The following is a 20,745-nucleotide window of genomic DNA, read 5'->3' on the forward strand; positions in this document are numbered from 1 at the left end:
CATGCATGCACACACACACACACGCATGCACCCACACACACACGCACGCATACACTCACACTCATGCACGCAGCCACACACACACACGCAGGTTAACACACACACAAACACACACACTGCAGACACACACAGACAAAAACATGCACAGACAAACAAACATTCACGCAGACTCACAAAGACACACACACAGACCAACACACAGGTAAACACACACACACACACACACACACATACACACACGCACACACACACATTGTGAGGAGTCACAGTCCCAAATTACAGAGTTGCAGCACTTGTGTGCCGACATCTCAGAGACGCACAACTTGTGTAACTAGAAAATATCTTCAACTTCTTGTCACTAAACACTAAAGTAGTTTTCAGAGTGAACACAATAGTCCTTCCTGACTGAACACAAAACTATCTGGTTCTCGCTCTTGTTCTACTTCCTGCCGTGTCGTGGCTTCTGGACGAAGGACTCTGTGTTCGGCTGCTTCTGTCTGAACCTCCTAAATGCCACCATCTATCTTTGCTTCGCACTCATTTGCATTCGGGGTACAATGAACTTTCCTCCCAGGATCCTCTAAGGCAGGAGAAAGTAGGACATTAGCTGCTGCAGAGCTGCGACCTCCTCCTCCTCGCATTCTCTCTCTTCTTCGCACTTCCTCCAGACGCTCTATCGCTCCGTCTTCTCCCAGGACTTCTCTTTCTTCTCCCCTGATCGTCTCACTGTAACTGTAGGGTTTAGATTGTGCTTTGAAATGAGATGAAAAATAGAATTAAAGTTATATAAAGTACAATAAAATGAAAGTGTTGTTGTATTTAGCTGGATTTTTACACTTATTTTGACTTCCCTGCCTCAGAGTGTTTTAGTTGTTGTTTTTCTTTTGCGAGTGCTTTGACCTCCTTATTTTCTATGTCCAAACATCGTCTTTAAAAGCAATTAGAATCACTGTATCCTCTCGTCCTCAGCCATCATTCTTCCTTTAGCTGCTGAGGACGTAATGACTGCTGCCACCTAGAGGCCGGAGGTTTAATCGTAACTGCTTTCATTTTTTTTCAAACCAAACTATGTCCAAAACATCGGCTTTAAAAGCTATTGGACTCACTGTATCCTCTCGTCCTCAGTCATCATTCTTCCTTTAGCTGCGGAGGACGTAACAAATGCTGCCATCTAGAGGCCGGAGTTTGAATTGTAACTGCTTTTGTTTGTTTTCAAACCAAAATATGCTAAAACATCAGCTTCAAAAGCTATTGGACTCACTGTATCCTCTCGTCCTCAGTCATCATTCTTCCTTGAGCTGCGGAGGACGTAACGACTGCTGCCATCTAGAGGCCGGAGGTTTAATCGCAACACAAATTTCATACAAATGTTTGCATGTTAATTGTAAATAAAAATATACATATTGTTGTTTATTTAAATATATCAAAAGGTTTGATAAAAAATAAAATATGATTGAAAGCAAAATATCCATATATATGATATTATTGTGTGTATTATTTAGTGTTTTTACATCATTATTTTCTATTTTCTTTAAGATTCCTCGTTACACTTCAGTTTCTCTTTTTTTTTCCCCCAATTGGTTGGACATTTAGTTTTTTCCCGTGAGATATTGGACTCTTTATGTTTTCACAAGATCGTGTATATATTAGTGTATTCAAGTATTTTACTGCTCCTGGTTCTGCTTCGTTCGGATCAAACACGTTTGGTAGTTTTTGCAACGACGAAAAAAAAAAAAGCTCGAGAATCTCCAACTGATGAAAAATCAATTTTCTTTTGTAGGGACAAAAATGAATATTGGGGTCAAAGTTCAAAATATGAACAAACGCTCTCGCTGCGTCCATGACGTCGAAAAGATACTCAGTTTACGACAAATAAAAACGGCAAATTGAAACATATATTTCGAATGATATCGTGACAAAAAAACATACTTTTAAAACCGTGAGTGGAAAATAGTTTTGATTTAATTTGTCATTTCAAGATCTCAGTCGACGGAAATATTGTGTTGTGATGTTTATTGTGTCGTGAGTACAACATCCAACACATCTTGTGAGTTACACACAAACACACATTCATGTCTTCAGCGCCTCCAGACACACACAACACCTGCAGGTGTTTCCATTCTCGACAACTCTCAGGCATGTGTACACACTCGCACAGACACACTTAAACAGACACATACACAATAACACTAAGAAACACACGGGCAGATACACACATACACACCTTTGAAATAATAGCAAGATACATGCCTATATACACACACACAATCAAACACACACATGCACAGACAAACAAACACAAACACACACACAGACCGACACACAAACACACACAGGTTAACAAACACACAAACACACACACTCCTGCAGACACACACAGGCACACAAACACACTTACGCAGCCAAACACAAGAAAACACACACACACAGACCAACACACCGGTTAACATACACACACACTCCTGCAGACACACACAGACACACAAACACACTCACGCACACTCAAAAAGACAAACACAAACACAAACACAAACACTCCTGGAGACACACACCAACACACTCACGCAGACTCACAAAGACACACACAATGACTCACAATCACACACACTCCTGGAGACACACACAGACACACAAACACACTCACGCAGACTCACAAAGACACACACAAAGACACACAAACACACAGAAACACACACAGACCAACACACAGGTTTACACACACAAACACACCCCTGCAGACACACACAAACACACATAACCACACTCACACAGACTCACAAACACAAACACACACACTCCTGGAGACACACACAAACACACTCACGCAGACTCACAAAGACACACAAACACACACACTCCTGGAGACACACACAGACACACAAACACACTCACAAAGACACACACAAAGACACACACTCCTGCAGACTCACACAGACACACAAAGACACTTGCACAGACTCACACAGACACACAAAGACACTTGCACAGACTCACACAGACACACAAACTCACACACTCCTGCAGACTCACACAGACACACAAAGACACTTGCACAGACTCACACAGACACACAAAGACACTTGCACAGACTCACACAGACACACAAACTCACACACTCCTGCAGACTCACACAGACACACAAAGACACTTGCACAGACTCACACAGACACACAAAGACACTTGCACAGACTCACACAGACACACAAACTCACACACTCCTGCAGACTCACACAGACACACAAAGACACTTGCACAGACTCACAAAGACGCACACACACATCATAACAGGAACATTGCAGCAGCAACACTGACGTGTCATCACTGAACTCTCTGATCATGAACTTTGCTGGTAAATCTCTCCAGCATCAGATCCTCCAGGTCCCTCCAGGCTAATCTGCTCCTGCACAGATGCAGTCGCTCCTTAACCTGCTCGCACCTTCTAATAGCTTTAGTGACTCCACACACACTCCACACACACTCCACACACTCTCCACACACTCTCCACACACACTCCACACACACACACACTACACACTGTGAGCCTGAAATGTTCGGCTCGTTCAGTTATTGTTGTCATGTGACCTCTAGATAATCCACACGTGTCACACAAGTTGTGTGTTCATGAGCTTGTGTTGACTTTTGTATGGAGGACGGTTGACGACAAAATTATAAATAAACAAAGACTCAATGTTATATATATACATTGAGTCTTTGTAAATATATACTGTATATATATATATATATATATATATATGTATATATATATATATATATATATATATATATATATATATATATATCGTTTTTTTTATTCTACACTACTGCTCTAATTTGTTTTCAAACCAAAATATGTCCAAACAATCGGCTCTAAAAGCTGCTGGACTCACTGTATCCTCTCGTCCTCAGTCATCATTCTTCCCTTAGCTGTGGAGGACGTAACGACTGCTGCCATCTAGAGGCCGGAGGTTTAATCGTAAATGCTTCCAATTGTTTTCAAACCAAAATATGTCCAAAACATCGACTTTGAAAGCTGCTGGACTCCCCGTATCCTCTCGTCCTCAGTCATCATTCTTCCTTCAGCTTCGGAGGATGTAACGACTGCTGCCATCTAGAGGCCGGAGGTTGAATCGTAACTGCTTTTGGGGTTTTTTTCAAACCAAAATATGTCCAAACAATCGGCTCTAAAAGCTGCTGGACTCCCCGTATCCTCTCGTCCTCAGTCATCATTCTTCCTTCAGCTGCGGAGGATGTAACGACTGCTGCCATCTAGAGGCCGGAGGTTGAATCGTAACTGCTTTTGTTTGTTTTCAAACAAAAATATGTCCAAACAATGGCTTTAAAAGCTGCTGGACTCATAGTATCCTCTCGTCCTCAGTCATCGTTCTCCCTTTAGCTGCGGAGGACGTAACAAATGCTGCCATCTAGAGGCTGGAAGTTGAATCGTAACTGCTTTTGGGTTTTTTTTTCAAACCAAAATATGTCCAAACAATCGGCTCTAAAAGCTGCTGGACTCACTGTATCCTCTCGTCCTCAGTCATCATTCTTCCTTCAGCTGCGGAGGATGTAACGACTGCTGCCATCTATAGGCCGGAAGTGGAATCGTAACTGCTTTTGTTTGTTTTCAAACCAAAATATGTCCAAAACATCGACTTTAAAAGCTGCTGGACTCACTGTATCCTCTCGTCCTCAGTCATCGTTCTTCCTTTAGCTGCGGAAGCCACAACGAATGCTGCCCTCTAGAGGCCGGAGGTTTAATCGTAACAGGAAAAATTAAAACAAATGTTTGCCTGTTGATTGTAATTAAAAATATCCATATTGTTGTTTTTTTATACACACTTTATTTAAGTTTATAAACAGCAAAAGAACTATGATAAAAATATCCATATATATATAATATTATTATTTTTACTTTAATATAATCGTTGTGTGTTGTTTTTCAATAAAGTTTTGTGAAAGAAAAAAAGAGGGGGGGCCCCGGGTTATTGTCACACTGCAGGCGTAACGAGGTGAAGGAAAGTTCTCGACCAGGAACAAGTTGTTCTCCATGAATCAGAACCACAACAAAAGTTCTGGACGAGAAGAACCGAACGGCCTCGGACCAGTCGGTGAAACGAACTCCTCTGGATCATTTTCTACATGATTATTTCACGTACGACGGTATGTGTCGCCCCGGCTTCATTCACGTCTTCGCATTCCTCACAGCGGGGAGACAAGAGCCTCACAAACAGCATCTGTCGCCCACTCGTCGCCCCCTTCCCAGCCGAGCACCCTTAGAGACGGCCCTGCAGCATATGTACGACACCTCCTCGCCCCCTCGCCCTCCTGCCCCCCCGCCCGCCGCAATAAATGAGCTCATTCATTCAACAGTGAGCGGTTCCGTCCTTGTGCCCAAAGTAAACAAGTGGATCTCAACCGCCAACGTTCGCCTCTCGCTGGAACCAGTGTTTTCTCTTTTTTTTAGTGTGGAAGAAAACAACTTCTGCGACCGTCGGGTTTCAAACGTAACGAACCTTTTCAGACCCGATATTCTCGCTTTATTATCAGTTTATTATTCAAACCAACCACGTGACGACAACATTTCTGTCCAAAAATGTGAGACAAATAATCCTTTTTCTTCGTCACAGATTTAAGTTTTTAAGTTCTTTCTTTAAATCTTCTTCTCATTCCAAAACCAAAAAAAATGTCTTCAACTTAAGACAAATGTATGAAATGGTTTTATTGGCCGACGGGATGTTTGGATGAAAAAGTAAAAGTAGTTATATCTTCATGTTCATATTGTAACAATTGAAGATGAAGTGTTTAAGAAAAGATTTTATCGATATTCTTCTCAAAAGAGTTAAACTTATGGGAGTTTTTATTGTTTATACTCACTTCCTGTTAAATACTCTACTTGAATATATCCTTGTTACTACACTATCACAACACCCGAGTCAAGTACTCTACAATACTACACATATATATTTGTTACTACACTATCACAACACCAGAGTCAAGTACTCTACAATACTACACATATATCCTTGTTACTACACTATAACAACACCAGAGTCAAGTACTCTACAATACTACACATATATACTTGTTACTACACTATCACAACACCAGAGTCAAGTACTCTACAATACTACACATATATACTTGTTACTACACTATCACAACACCAGAGTCAAGTTCTCCACAATACTACACATATATATTTGTTACTACACTATCACAACACCCGAGTCAAGTACTGGACAATACTACACATATATACTTGTTACTACACAATCACAACACCAGAGTCAAGTTCTCCACAATACTACACATATATATTTGTTACTACACTATCACAACACCAGAGTCAAGTACTGGACAATACTACACATATATACTTGTTACTACACTATCACAACACCAGAGTCAAGTACTGGACAATACTACACATATATACTTGTTACTACACTATCACAACACCAGAGTCAAGTACTGGACAATACTACACATACAGTATATACTTGTTACTACACTATCACAACACCAGAGTCGAGTACTGGACAATACTACACATATATACTTGTTACTACACTATCACAACACCAGAGTCAAGTACTCCACAATACTACGCATATATACTTGTTACTACACTATCACAACACCAGAGTCAAGTACTCCACAATACTACACATCTATACTTGTTACTACACTATCACAACACCAGAGTCAAGTACTCCACAATACTACACATATATACTTGTTACTACACTATCACAACACCAGAGTCAAGTACTCTACAATACTACACATATATACTTGTTACTACACTATCACAACACCAGAGTCAAGTACTCTACAATACTACACATATATCCTTGTTACTACACTATAACAACACCAGAGTCAAGTACTCTACAATACTACACATATATACTTGTTACTACACTATCACAACACCAGAGTCAAGTACTCTACAATACTACACATATATACTTGTTACTACACTATCACAACACCAGAGTCAAGTTCTCCACAATACTACACATATATATTTGTTACTACACTATCACAACACCCGAGTCAAGTACTGGACAATACTACACATATATACTTGTTACTACACAATCACAACACCAGAGTCAAGTTCTCCACAATACTACACATATATATTTGTTACTACACTATCACAACACCAGAGTCAAGTACTGGAAAATACTACACATATATACTTGTTACTACACTATCACAACACCAGAGTCAAGTACTGGACAATACTACACATACAGTATATACTTGTTACTACACTATCACAACACCAGAGTCGAGTACTGGACAATACTACACATATATACTTGTTACTACACTATCACAACACCAGAGTCAAGTACTGGACAATACTACACATATATACTTTTTACTACACTATCACAACACCAGAGTCAAGTACTCCACAATACTACGCATATATACTTGTTACTACACTATCACAACACCAGAGTCAAGTACTCCACAATACTACACATCTATACTTGTTACTACACTATCACAACACCAGAGTCAAGTACTCCACAATACTACACATATATACTTGTTACTACACTATCACAACACCAGAGTCAAGTACTCCACAATACTACACATATATACTTGTTACTACACTATCACAACACCAGAGTCAAGTACTCCACAATCCTACACATCTATACTTGTTACTACACTATCACAACACCAGAGTCAAGTACTGGACAATACTACACATATATACTTGTTACTACACTATCACAACACCAGAGTCAAGTACTGGACAATACTACACATATATACTTGTTACTACACTATCACAACACCAGAGTCAAGTACTGGACAATACTACACATATATACTTGTTACTACACTATCACAACACCAGAGTCAAGTACTGGACAATACTACACATATATCCTTGTTACTACACTATCACAACACCAGAGTCAAGTACTGGACAATACTACACATATATACTTGTTACTACACTATCACAACACCAGAGTCAAGTACTGGACAATACTACACATATATACTTGTTACTACACTATCACAACACCAGAGTCAAGTACTGGACAATACTACACATATATACTTGTTACTACACTATCACAACACCAGAGTCAAGTACTGGACAATACTACACATATATACTTGTTACTACACTATCACTATATATCATATATGTATCCTGATACTGATCAACACACTCTCGACAAACACACACCTTATCATCCGAACAACTGAAGTTAGAAGTGAAAGACTGAGAAAAAGTTCATTTTATCTTATTTAAAAGTTCAAAATCATTTTGTCACATTCAAAAGATTGAGAAAAACGCACGTTAGATGTGAAAAATCAAGGAAAACATTCAGTCACGGCAGGTTTTTAAGAATGGCACTCAAAGGTTCAATGAAAGCACGAGACGCTCTCGTTCTAAATTCGTCTCAGACCAGCTCGTCATCGTTCACAGAACCAACGGCTTCTTGGACTTTTGCTCATCAATGTTTCATCTGCTCGTAAATCATTCATCTGCCAACGTCTCGCAGCGATATTACTTGACTTTGTTGCACCTCTGCCATAAAATCAGACACGAGCTTCGATAAATCATGAACCGCAAACTTCTGAACCCTAAAAAACGACTTTTTAAAACTCCGAAATATTGACGCTCCCATCTTATGTGCTGGAATTAGAATTTCCTCCGGTGGAGAAATACTCGTGTCATTATTCTTGGGCCGTCAAGATTCTTTCTTTCACTTAAATTCATCGTCGGCTGAATGTTCCTCTTCATCAGACTCCGTCCAGGAATGGATTACCACGCACTTTTTCTTAAGCGGCTGAGTCAGCAACTCAGCAGTCTCTAAGTGAAACCAAGTAGGAGTGAAACAAAGAGACGAGCGCTAATCCGTCTCAGTTCCTGAACATCAAGCACATAATGACGAGAGCGTGTCTGCTCCAGGACAGGATCATCTTGTACGCCGGAGACATCAGCGCCTCGTCTTCAGTGGCCGCCGGAGAAACAAACGACGAGTCTGCGCAGACCTGCGTCTCCAGGGAACCAAGTCATCACATCGTCTCTTCATTGTGTCCCAGGACCTCCTCCCAGTGAGACACAGCACGAAGCAGGAAGTCCTGGCAGAGCCACATGGACTAGCTTTCTTTGATGCAGTGGTGGGGAGTACCAGGAGTACCCCGAGCACTCTGGTTTCCTCCCACAGTCAAGAAAACGTAGAGAGGTTGGTTCAAGTGCTAACGCTTCTGGTGTAAGTAGAGAATACAATGGTATCAGTAGTTGTTGTGTGCAGTGACAACCAAACACTGAAGACTCTAGTACTTCCATCACCCTGATCGTGTCGTCTTAGTAAAAATCAAAGCAGTGACTTTGGGACTGAAACAAAAAAAACTGTCAAACCCAAACAAAAACTTCAATCCGTCCACCAAGGCCTTGAGCGTCGTTTCCTCGTGACTCCATGACTCACCAGCACAGAAAGCGAGAACAATTCTCCGTGAACAAACACGAGCAGCACCGATCTTACCTCTCGTACTCCAGGTTGTCGTGGTCACACCGAGCATCTTTGTGCTTCTCCCAGTCCTTCCCGTGACGACAGGTGGTCAACGAGACGATGTCTTTGCCGTTGTGAATGTGGTGGAGGGCGTTCCTCGTGTCCGAGCCGATGCCCGTGAGATAACGCTTTCCCTTGAACATCAGCAGGTACTTCCTTCTGGGCGGGACCGTGCTCCTCTCCAGCCAGCCGCGCTCGCCGCCCTTCTGCGGGTGGTCCTTGGAGAACAACGGGATGGAGACGTCGAAGCCGGGCCGGAAGTGTTCCGCGTTGAGGCTGGCTTTGGCCAAGATGGCCTGGCCGATGTTGAAGCCCAGGTCTTCTGTGTAGTTGGGCCAGGTGCCCGAGTACAGGTTGAAGATGAGGTGGTTGCGCCCGTCGTTCCATAACGGGTAACCCTGAATACGGTCGTCCACGTTTGGCACAAACTGCCCTGACAGCTGGTCCCGGTCCAGGGTGTCCAGCCCCAGCACAAACAGACAAGCCTCCCGAGGGTCTGCCGTGTAGTAGCGGGACTCTGTGATGGACGTCAAGATCTTCCTGTAGCTCTCCGACATGTGGTCGTTTTTCTCGGAGGGATATATATACACCCTGAAACCATCCCTTCCTCTCCGCCGACACCGCGAAAAGTCAAAACATGTCTCCATGCGGCAGTGGCTGTCCTTATAAATAGCAGTCCAGGCTTGCCTCCGCTGCCGAGGCGACTCCGGCGCGCCCGGGTCGATCTGGAGTTCATTCAAGTGGGCATAGCGCGGCAGAAAGGCCCGGTCGGTCCAGTTGGGCCAGGGACGGACGATCTCGGGCCGGTGGCGCGTCAGCAGACGCAGCAGGCGCAGCTGGGCTCCTCCGCTCCAGTAGAAGAGGACCAGCCAGCAGCACGCGCACAAGCCCAGCAGGACATACTTCTTACGCGCCTGCATGGGGGACGTCTTTCCACTCGTGTCCTCAATTGTTCTCCTTCTCTGCCCCTCGGCGCCGAGGCCTCGCAGGGGCGTGCGACGGACTCTAGGCTTCTACGAAGGAGGAGGACGGCGTGACGGACATCGCTGCCTCCGATCGTGACGTAAGTCGCTCAGTGTCTCCCAGGCCTTCTCCATCCACTCAGATCTGGACGTCGGCGCGTCTGTGCTGAGGCGGACGCTGCTGCGACTGCTGCTGCGACTGCTGCTGCGACTGCTGCTGCGACTGCTGCTGTGTGCGGCTCCTCCGCGGCTCCGCCGGGTCCACGGCCATGAAAGGTGATTTATTCTCTCCCTCAGGACAAGCTCGCTCCCTCATGGTTCCTGGCGCAAACGCCGTCAGGCAGGACCCCTCCTGGAGCAGTGAGCAAACAAGAATACAGATCAGTACACAGGTCCAGACCTTCTGCCACAGAAAAGACTTTCTCTTCGTCCGACATGAATGTTTTAGTGTCTCAACTGGCTCGGACTATTAAAGCAGCACTATGTAACATTTTTTAACTTAAACTATCAATCATCTGAAGTGACGCTTTCAAGACGGTGGGATAAAAAAAAAAACAGATATTTTAGAGCTTTATACTTGAAAAATACATGTTTTCGGCGACATTTGACGTAAGCGGACATGGATCAGTGTCCTAAGAAAACACTGACATATACGTGAGTATTCGAGGTTTCTTAAGTAAAAACATGAATTTTTGTCACATTTCATGTAAAGAAAAAATATTATTTTACCTAATGAAGAGTAAAAGAAAAATAATTCTCTCAGTCCTGGACTCGTTGAAACTTTTTTAATGAAGTATTTTTTAATTTGATGTGAATGTTACAGGGTTTGACCTGAACAAAAGTATGAAAGCAGAACTTTGTAACAATTTTAACAAATCTTCTGTAATGATTGGTTTCACCAGGAACTGCCTAAAGATGGAGGGATAAAGAAAAGAGATTCTGGTTTTAATATCTGTCTTTTATCTTAGTTTTGTGAGCTTCAATAGCAGAACATGTGACGTATCATAAGCTCAGTGAGAAAACATTATTCATCAGACAAATTATTTTTGTTCACGGACATAAATCTGTGTCCGACCACAAGAACGGTTTGACATTAACATTCATTGCTCTAGTAGAAGAACTCACATTTCTCCTTCAAACTCTTCACTGGCCGCTCTAGTAGAAGAACTCACATTTCTCCTTCAAACTCTTCACTGGCTGCTCTAGTAGAAGAACTCACATTTCTCCTTCAAACTCTTCACTGGCTGCTCTAGTAGAAGAACTCACATTTCTCCTTCAAACTCTTCACTGGCGGCTCTAGTAGAAGAACTCACATTTCTCCTTCAAACTCTTCACTGGCTGCTCTAGTAGAAGAACTCACATTTCTCCTTCAAACTCTTCACTGGCTGCTCTAGTAGAAGAACTCACATTTCTCCTTCAAACTCTTCACTGGCTGCCAGTTTCTTTCAGGATCATTTTAAAATTCTGGTTCTTACTTTCAGATCTATTCATGGTCAGACCTTCCATCACTGATCTGATCCAGACTTACACCCCAGCTCGGGCTCTGAGGTCTGTGGATCAGAATCTACTGATGGTTCCTGAACTTCTGGACCAGAGGAGAGAAATCCTTCCAGACTGTTGCTCCTCAGCTTTGGAACCATCTCTGTGTTTGATGATCTACTGACTCCTTCAAGAAACATCTCTGTGTTTGATGATCTACTGACTCCTTCAAGAAACATCTGTGTTTGATGATCTACTGACTCCTTTAAGAAACATCTGTGTTTGATGGTCTACTGACTCCTTCAAGAAACATCTGTGTTTGATGGTCTACTGACTCCTTCAAGAAACATCTGTGTTTGATGATCTACTGACTCCTTCAAGAAACATCTGTGTTTGATGATCTACTGACTCCTTCAAGAAACATCTGTGTTTGATGATCTACTGACTCCTTCAAGAAACATCTGTGTTTGATGATCTACTGACTCCTTCAAGAAACATCTGTGTTTGATGATCTACTGACTCCTTCAAGAAACATCTGTGTTTGATGATCTACTGACTCCTTCAAGAAACATCTGTGATTGATGATCTACTGACTCCTTCAAGAAACATCTGTGTTTGATGATCTACTGACTCCTTCAAGAAACATCTGTGTTTGATGATCTACTGACTCCTTCAAGAAACATCTGTGTTTGATGATCTACTGACTCCTTCAAGAAACATCTGTGTTTGATGATCTACTGAGTCCTTCAAGAAACATCTGTGTTTGATGATCTACTAACTCCTTCAAGAAACATCTGTGTTTGATGATCTACTGACTCCTTCAAGAAACATCTGTGTTTGATGATCTACTGAGTCCTTCAAGAAACATCTGTGTTTGATGATCTACTAACTCCTTCAAGAAACATCTGTGTTTGATGATCTACTGACTCCTTCAAGAAACATCTGTGTTTGATGATCTACTGACTCCTTCAAGAAACATCTGTGTTTGATGATCTACTGACTCCTTCAAGAAACATCTGTGTTTGATGATCTACTGACTCCTTCAAGAAACATCTGTGTTTGATGATCTACTGACTCCTTCAAGAAACATCTGTGTTTGATGATCTACTGACTCCTTCAAGAAACATCTGTGTTTGATGATCTACTGACTCCTTCAAGAAACATCTGTGTTTGATGATCTACTGAGTCCTTCAAGAAACATCTGTGTTTGATGATCTACTGACTCCTTCAAGAAACATCTGTGTTTGATGATCTACTGACTCCTTCAAGAAACATCTGTGTTTGATGATCTACTGACTCCTTCAAGAAACATCTGTGTTTGATGATCTACTGAGTCCTTCAAGAAACATCTGTGTTTGATGATCTACTAACTCCTTCAAGAAACATCTGTGTTTGATGATCTACTGACTCCTTCAAGAAACATCTGTGTTTGATGATCTACTGACTCCTTCAAGAAACATCTGTGTTTGATGATCTACTGACTCCTTCAAGAAACATCTGTGTTTGATGATCTACTGACTCCTTCAAGAAACATCTGTGTTTGATGATCTACTGAGTCCTTCAAGAAACATCTGTGTTTGATGATCTACTGACTCCTTCAAGAAACATGTGTGTTTGATGATCTACTGACTCCTTCAAGAAACATCTGTGTTTGATGATCTACTGACTCCTTCAAGAAACATCTGTGTTTGATGATCTACTGAGTCCTTCAAGAAACATCTGTGTTTGATGATCTACTGACTCCTTCAAGAAACATCTGTGTTTGATGATCTACTGACTCCTTCAAGAAACATCTGTGTTTGATGATCTACTGACTCCTTCAAGAAACATCTGTGTTTGATGATCTACTGACTCCTTCAAGAAACATCTGTGTTTGATGATCTACTGAGTCCTTCAAGAAACATCTGTGTTTGATGATCTACTGACTCCTTCAAGAAACATCTGTGTTTGATGATCTACTGACTCCTTCAAGAAACATCTGTGTTTGATGATCTACTGACTCCTTCAAGAAACATCTGTGTTTGATGATCTACTGAGTCCTTCAAGAAACATCTGTGTTTGATGATCTACTAACTCCTTCAAGAAACATCTGTGTTTGATGATCTACTGACTCCTTCAAGAAACATCTCAAGACACTTTTATTTGAGCTTTTCCTTGATTTTCTGAGACTCCTGTGTTTGTCTCGGTGTTATCTTGACCTTTAAAGTATATATTTTAGTGAGTATTGTTTTGAGTGTTTGTGCGATTTGTGACCCTGGTCTGGAAAAGCGCTCTAGAAATACTAATTACTGACTGACTTACTTACGTTTCTATCGATCATATTCAACTCTCATCAAGTCACTTGCGATGTGAACGAAACTCAAATAACTTGACAAAGACTTGGTTTTTCTCGTGAAACTGTGAGTTTGACGTCTGACCAGTTGAGCCCGAAGCACCAGATGAACTGATAACATCTCGTCGTTCAGCGGCGAGAACACGGAGGCGAGGAGGGAAAAACACGCACAAGCAGCTTCTCACAGACGTGTTTCTGTGCAACCCTTTTTTTTCCCTCTTCGTTCTGACAAACTTCCTGCGACACTGGTTTCCTCGCGTACAGTGTGTCACAGAGAAGCTCCCTGTTCGTGCTGCCAGACGACACACAAAGGAAGCTTTCAGTTTCTCACCTGCCGGCGCTCGCGTCCACATTCCTCACTTCTCTTCTCCCGCCAAAACTCAAGCGATCGCACAACAACACGAGGGAAGCATCGAACCTTCGTCTGGCTCCGACACAAACTCGTTTGCAGGTGAAACGTTTCCTGTTTTTCCCGAAAACTCGACGTTTCAAAAAATCTCATCCTATGGTTATTATATTGTTTACTTTTGATCATCTTTGTTTCTAACAGCGTTAAAGCAGCTCTGTGCGATTTTTAGTCTAGCGACACCAGTGGACTACAGTGGTAGTGTTTAGACGGGAGACTACGTTTCCCATGAGCACTCGCTAAACGTCGCAAAAGTTTCCATTTCCTGGTTTGTAGCAGCTGATGAATATTGTTTGTTTGTAAATAACATAACTTTAACTTTGTTTTTGTTTGTAAATAACATAACTTTAATTTTGTTTTTGTTTGTAAATAACTAAACTTAAATAAATAACTGTAATTCACACCATCAAGAACTTTTACAGTGAAAATGAAAATCACACAAAACACCTCAAAGTCACAGTATACGAGTCATTCAACTAGTTTTAAGTTGATGTGTTATCACTTGTTATTTTAGTACAAAAATATGAAGGTACACAAAACTACCCAGAGCTGCTTTAACTGGATTTAGATAGTTGACTGTTGCATTGCATTATGGGACCTTATTTACACACTGGTTACACTTTCATGATCCTTGTTTTTCTTTACAAAAAGGATCATTTCGAGCTGAACAAGTTCACGAAGCTCGAACAAAAAACAACTTATTTTACAGTAGATGTTTTTTTTTACTCTTTGGTGTTTTGAACGTAAACCACCTGGAGGAGGATTGACCTTTAACCTCTCCTTCAACTCTCGTGGCTTCTGTCACTGCGACTCATCCGTCCGTGAAGGTCCATCATCGAACCCGTGACGGTCAAACTCTGCCGTGTCTAAACGTTGTCGTGAAAGGTTCGTCGTCGGCGCCGTTTGGAAGGAGTGTCGTGAGAGTGTGGATCGTGAGACTCAAGTGTTGTGAACTTCTCACCCTTAAAGACTTGAGACTTCACGCTCCATCTGTTCGCTCACACTCTCCACTCCATCCTGCCTCGCTGTCAAGCTGTCGTGTTGCCTCCAGAACTGTCGGTCGATGCTCCGTGTAGAACTCTAGTCACGTGGACGTGAACGAGTTCTGGAGAATTAAACTAAAGTAAATCTCACTAAAACCAGGATTTATTCAATTTCATCTGATGTTCACTTGATGGTTCAGGAAACGTCGGTGAATTAACAAAGTGAAACATATGAAGACGATAAACGACTTTATGTTGATGACATGAGTTTTCAACGCAACACAACTCTCCGCGATGACTACATATGTCAACACAACAGGTTTGTGTATCTCAGGGTCTATAATATTTATCCATCCATCCATTTTTCAATCCATCATCCATTTATCCATCCATCATCCATCATCCATTTATCCATCCATCATCCATCATCCATTTATACATCCATCCATCCATCCATTTATCCATCCATTCATCCATCATCCATTTATACATCCATCCATCCATCCATCCATCCATTTATCCATCCATTCATCCATCCATTCATCCATCCATTTATCCATTCATCCATCCATTCATCCATGCATTTATCCATCCTTCCATTAATCCATTAATCCAACTATCCATCCATTTATCCATCCATCCATCCATTTATCCATCCAACCATCCATCCATCCATTTATCCATCCATCCATCCATCCATCCATCCATCCATCCATCCATCCATCCATCCATCCATCCATCCATCCATCCATCCATTTATCCATCCATCCATCCATCCATCCATTTATCCATCCAACCATCCATCAGACCATCCATCCATTTATCCATCATCCATCCATTTATCTATCCATCCATCCATCCATCCATCCATCCATAACTTAACTTTAACTTTAACTTTGTTTTTGTTTGTAAATAACTAAACTTAAATAAATAACTGTAATTCACACCATTAAGAACTTTTACAGTGAAAATAAAAATCACACAAAACACCTCAAAGTCAAAACACCTCATGAGTCATTCAACTAGTTTTAAGTTGACGTGTTATCACTAGTTATTTTAGTACACAAATATGAAGGTACACAAAACTACCCAGAGCTGCTTTAACTGGATTTAGATAGTTGACTGTTGCATTGCATTATGGGACCTTATTTACACACTGGTTACACTTTCATGATCCTTGTTTTTCTTTACAAAAAGGATCATTTCGAGCTGAACAAGTTCACGAAGCTCGAACAAAAAACAACTTATTTTACAGTAGATGTTTTTTTTTTCCTCTTTGGTGTTTTGAACGTAAACCACCTGGAGGAGGATTGACCTTTAACCTCTCCTTCAACTCTCGTGGCTTCTGTCACTGCGACTCATCCGTCCATGAAGGTCCATCCTCTATATTTGAGTTCTGAATACAATATATAAATAAGTGCAACGATCAGGATGTCTGTCGTCAATCGCACAATTTAAATAAAGTTATTTTACTGAGATGATGTCATCTGGGAGTAAGAGACGCAGAGCGACGCTGATGGAAGTTATGAGATTAATTCATGAAGACGGATTAGAGTCGTCGGGTATAAACTGATCATCTTCATCTTCACATCCGTCACGGGATTAAACGTATATTTGGAAGGTGATCTTCAGCAGAAAAAGGTCTTGTTTTGGAATGAGGGGACGTCGGTGAACGAATGAAAGACCAGAAGAAGGTTGAACAAATATCTTCATAAGGATCAAGATTTTATTGCTGAAGTCTTTTGTTCCATACGATTATGTTTAAGACGATTTATTTAACAACAATCTCAACATATTTCTGGTTAAAAACGTGCTTTTCTACTTGAAACCTCGGAAATCCTCGATCAATAACATCAGGATCTTTAAAGTTCAAGGTCAGTTTGTCCTCAAATGTTTGCTTGAACAACTGTTTTTTGAATCAACAACACGCGAGAGGAGGAACAAACAGTCTAAATGTCAATCATCCTAACAATCCTAACAACAGAGTAATACTACAGATCCTAGCAGAGTAATACTACAGATCCTAGCAGAGTAATACTACAGATCCTAGCAGAGTAATACTACATATCCTAGCAGAGTAATACAACATATCCCAGCAGAGTAATACTACAGATCCTAGCAGAGTAATACTACAGATCCTAGCAGAGTAATACTAAAGATCCTAGCAGAGTAATACAACAGATCCTAGCAGAGTAATACTACATATCCTAGCAGAGTAATACTACATATCCTAGCAGAGTAATACTACAGATCCTAGCAGAGTAATACTACATATCCTAGCAGAGTAATACTACAGATCCTAGCAGAGTAATACTAAAGATCCTAGCAGAGTAATACAACAGATCCTAGCAGAGTAATACTACATATCCTAGCAGAGTAATACAACATATCCCAGCAGAGTAATACTACAGATCCTAGCAGAGTAATACTAAAGATCCTAGCAGAGTAATACTACAGATCCTAGCAGAGTAATACTACATATCCTAGCAGAGTAATACAACATATCCCAGCAGAGTAATACTACAGATCCTAGCAGAGTAACACCACAGATACTAACAGGGAAATACTACAGATACTAGCAGAGTAATACTACAGATCCTAGCAGAGTAAGACTACAGATCCTAGCAGAGTAATACTACAGATCCTAGCATAGTTATACTACATATCCTAGCAGAGTAATACTACATATCCTAGCAGAGTAATATAAAATATCCCAGCAGAGTAATACTACAGATACTAACAGAGTAATCCTACAGATACTAGCAGAGTAATACTATGGATACTAGCAGAGTAATACAACAGGTCCCAGCAGAACAATACTACAGATACTAGCAGAGTAATACTATGGATACTAGCAGAGTAATACAACAGATCCTAGCAGAGTAATACTACAGATCCTAGCAGAGTAACGCTACAGATCATAGCGGAGTACTGTAATACCATAAAGCCTTGTGGAGTAATATTTCGTCATCTTCAAGTAGAGCTGTGATGCTAACATAACACTAGCCCGAGCTAATCTTTCCCTGAATATAACAGCAGACAGTGAAAGGAAGCAGCCAAGCAGCAGGTCAGCAGCAGAGAGTCATTGAATTTACGATTCCAGTCCTGAAAGTTCCACGAGTGCGTGATTTATAAACGCTCTAAACGCTTCTGTGTGTTGTAGAAATAACGCTTCAGCAACTGTTTCAAACCACATATAAACTATACTTAAACCCGCGTCTGTGCTTTCACTGGCTCGTCAGGACTGGAGTGAAAGCAGGAGTTCTGTGGAGAACAAATACTGTGGTCAGGCTAAAAAAGAAACGTCCAACCCTATCATCAGCCTCAGACACGTGACTGGCGATCAGAGCCCATGTTGTTTAACTGGACTGTGTGTGGATAATAGCAGAGCTGCTGTTCTTCTGCAGGCACGTCCCTCACAACACACTTGGTTCCATCACATTGTGGAAGAACATCAGTGAAGAACATCAGTGAAGAACATCAGTGAAGAACATCAGAGAAGAACATCAGTGAAGAACATCAGAGAAGAACATCAGTGAAGAACATCAGTGAAGAACATCAGTGAAGAACATCAGAGAAGAACATCAGTGAAGAACATCAGTGAAGAACATCAGTGAAGAACATCAGTGAAGAACATCAGTGAAGAACATCAGTGAAGAACATCAGTAAAGAACATCAGTGAAGAACATCAGTGAAGAACATCAGTGAAGAACATCAGTGAAGAACATCAGTGAAGAACATCAGTGAAGAACATCAGTGAAGAACATCAGTGAAGAACATCAGTGAAGAACATCAGTGAAGAACATAAGGTCCATGAAGTCAGAAAGTTGATCAGATTTCATTCAAGTACTTTCTAATCCCAAAATCATTTTCCTGAACAAACTTTATTTTTATTTCAAATATACTCCTTTTTTTTAGTGAAGTTTTTATTTTTCAATTCACTTGTTTTTTGTCAGAAAAGTTTGCATATTTGACTAATAGACCATCACTTACGCAGTATTACGGTGTTGAGGAGTAAAACAGAAGGATTTAAAGACATGATTGTATATTTATAATCCAGCTCTAGGACTGTGGAGACTATATAAGATTTTTTCGTATGACTCTTCAGTTACATTGTGATACATTTTTGCTTGAATTTGTGTTATTTATTTCTGTTTTTATTTCTGAGTAATACATTTATTTATTTGTATGTTTTGGGGGGATTTTTTAAGTTTTTCGTGCCACTTTTCTTTCCACCCTGTTTTTCGGACTCATATTTTTCGTGGATTATCAAGATACGTTGAAAAACTCGGCGAAAAGACGGCGACTGAATTGTTTCTTAAGATTTGACAATGAAATGAAAATGTGGTTTGTCGCTCGGACACGATGAAACCAAGTGTTTTCCAAACTCTTCGCTGGTTGCAGTTTTAGTGTTGGTGTAATTTCACACAGAAGGTTTGAGCAGCTCTCACTTGACACTAGGGCTTTACTTTCACCTAAAAATGTAGCCACGTGCAGGTGCGAGTACAGTAGTGTAGGTCCGCGGGTTAAGAAGGAAAACAATGATATTTCCCTTTCGTTTATTTCAACGCTTCGGTGTCGACTTGATGGTATAAAAATATCTCTTCTAACGCTCAGTCTCGCGGGACTTGCATCGGTTTCCCGCCAAACTGAGCGACATCAGAGAGGAGCCGCCGGCGCGTCGTGATATCACCAAATCAATAATAAATCCTTGTACACGCACACATAACACTTTATAAATGATGCTAACAACTTAGCTCGTTAGCCTACGGTGAAGACGCACACATAACACTTTATAAATGACGCTAACAACTTAGCTCGTTAGCATAGGGTGAAGACGGACACATAACACTTTATAAATGATGCTAACAACTTAGCTCGTTAGCATACGGTGAAGACGCACACATAACACTTTATAAATGATGCTAACAACTTAGCTCGTTAGCATACGGTGAAGACGCACACATAACACTTTATAAATGACGCTAACAACTTAGCTCGTTAGCATAGGGTGAAGACGGAC

General features: G+C 41.1%; 1 protein-coding gene across 1 annotated transcript in view; it reads right to left on the reverse strand.

Moving 5' to 3' along the window:
- The window catches only part of ext1c (exostoses (multiple) 1c), a 96,787-nt gene that overhangs the window by 67,834 nt on the left and 8,208 nt on the right, over positions 1–20,745 (reverse strand). The window contains exon 2 of the mRNA XM_087786191.1: positions 9,534–10,874. Within this exon, the coding sequence (XP_087642317.1) occupies positions 9,534–10,480 (947 nt within the window). The 5' untranslated portion in view covers positions 10,481–10,874. The remainder of the gene's footprint in view (positions 1–9,533; positions 10,875–20,745) is intronic.

The sequence above is a fragment of the Callionymus lyra genome, chromosome 3, assembly GCF_982586985.1.
Source record: "Callionymus lyra chromosome 3, fCalLyr1.hap1.1, whole genome shotgun sequence".
Lineage (NCBI taxonomy): Eukaryota > Metazoa > Chordata > Actinopteri > Syngnathiformes > Callionymidae > Callionymus > Callionymus lyra.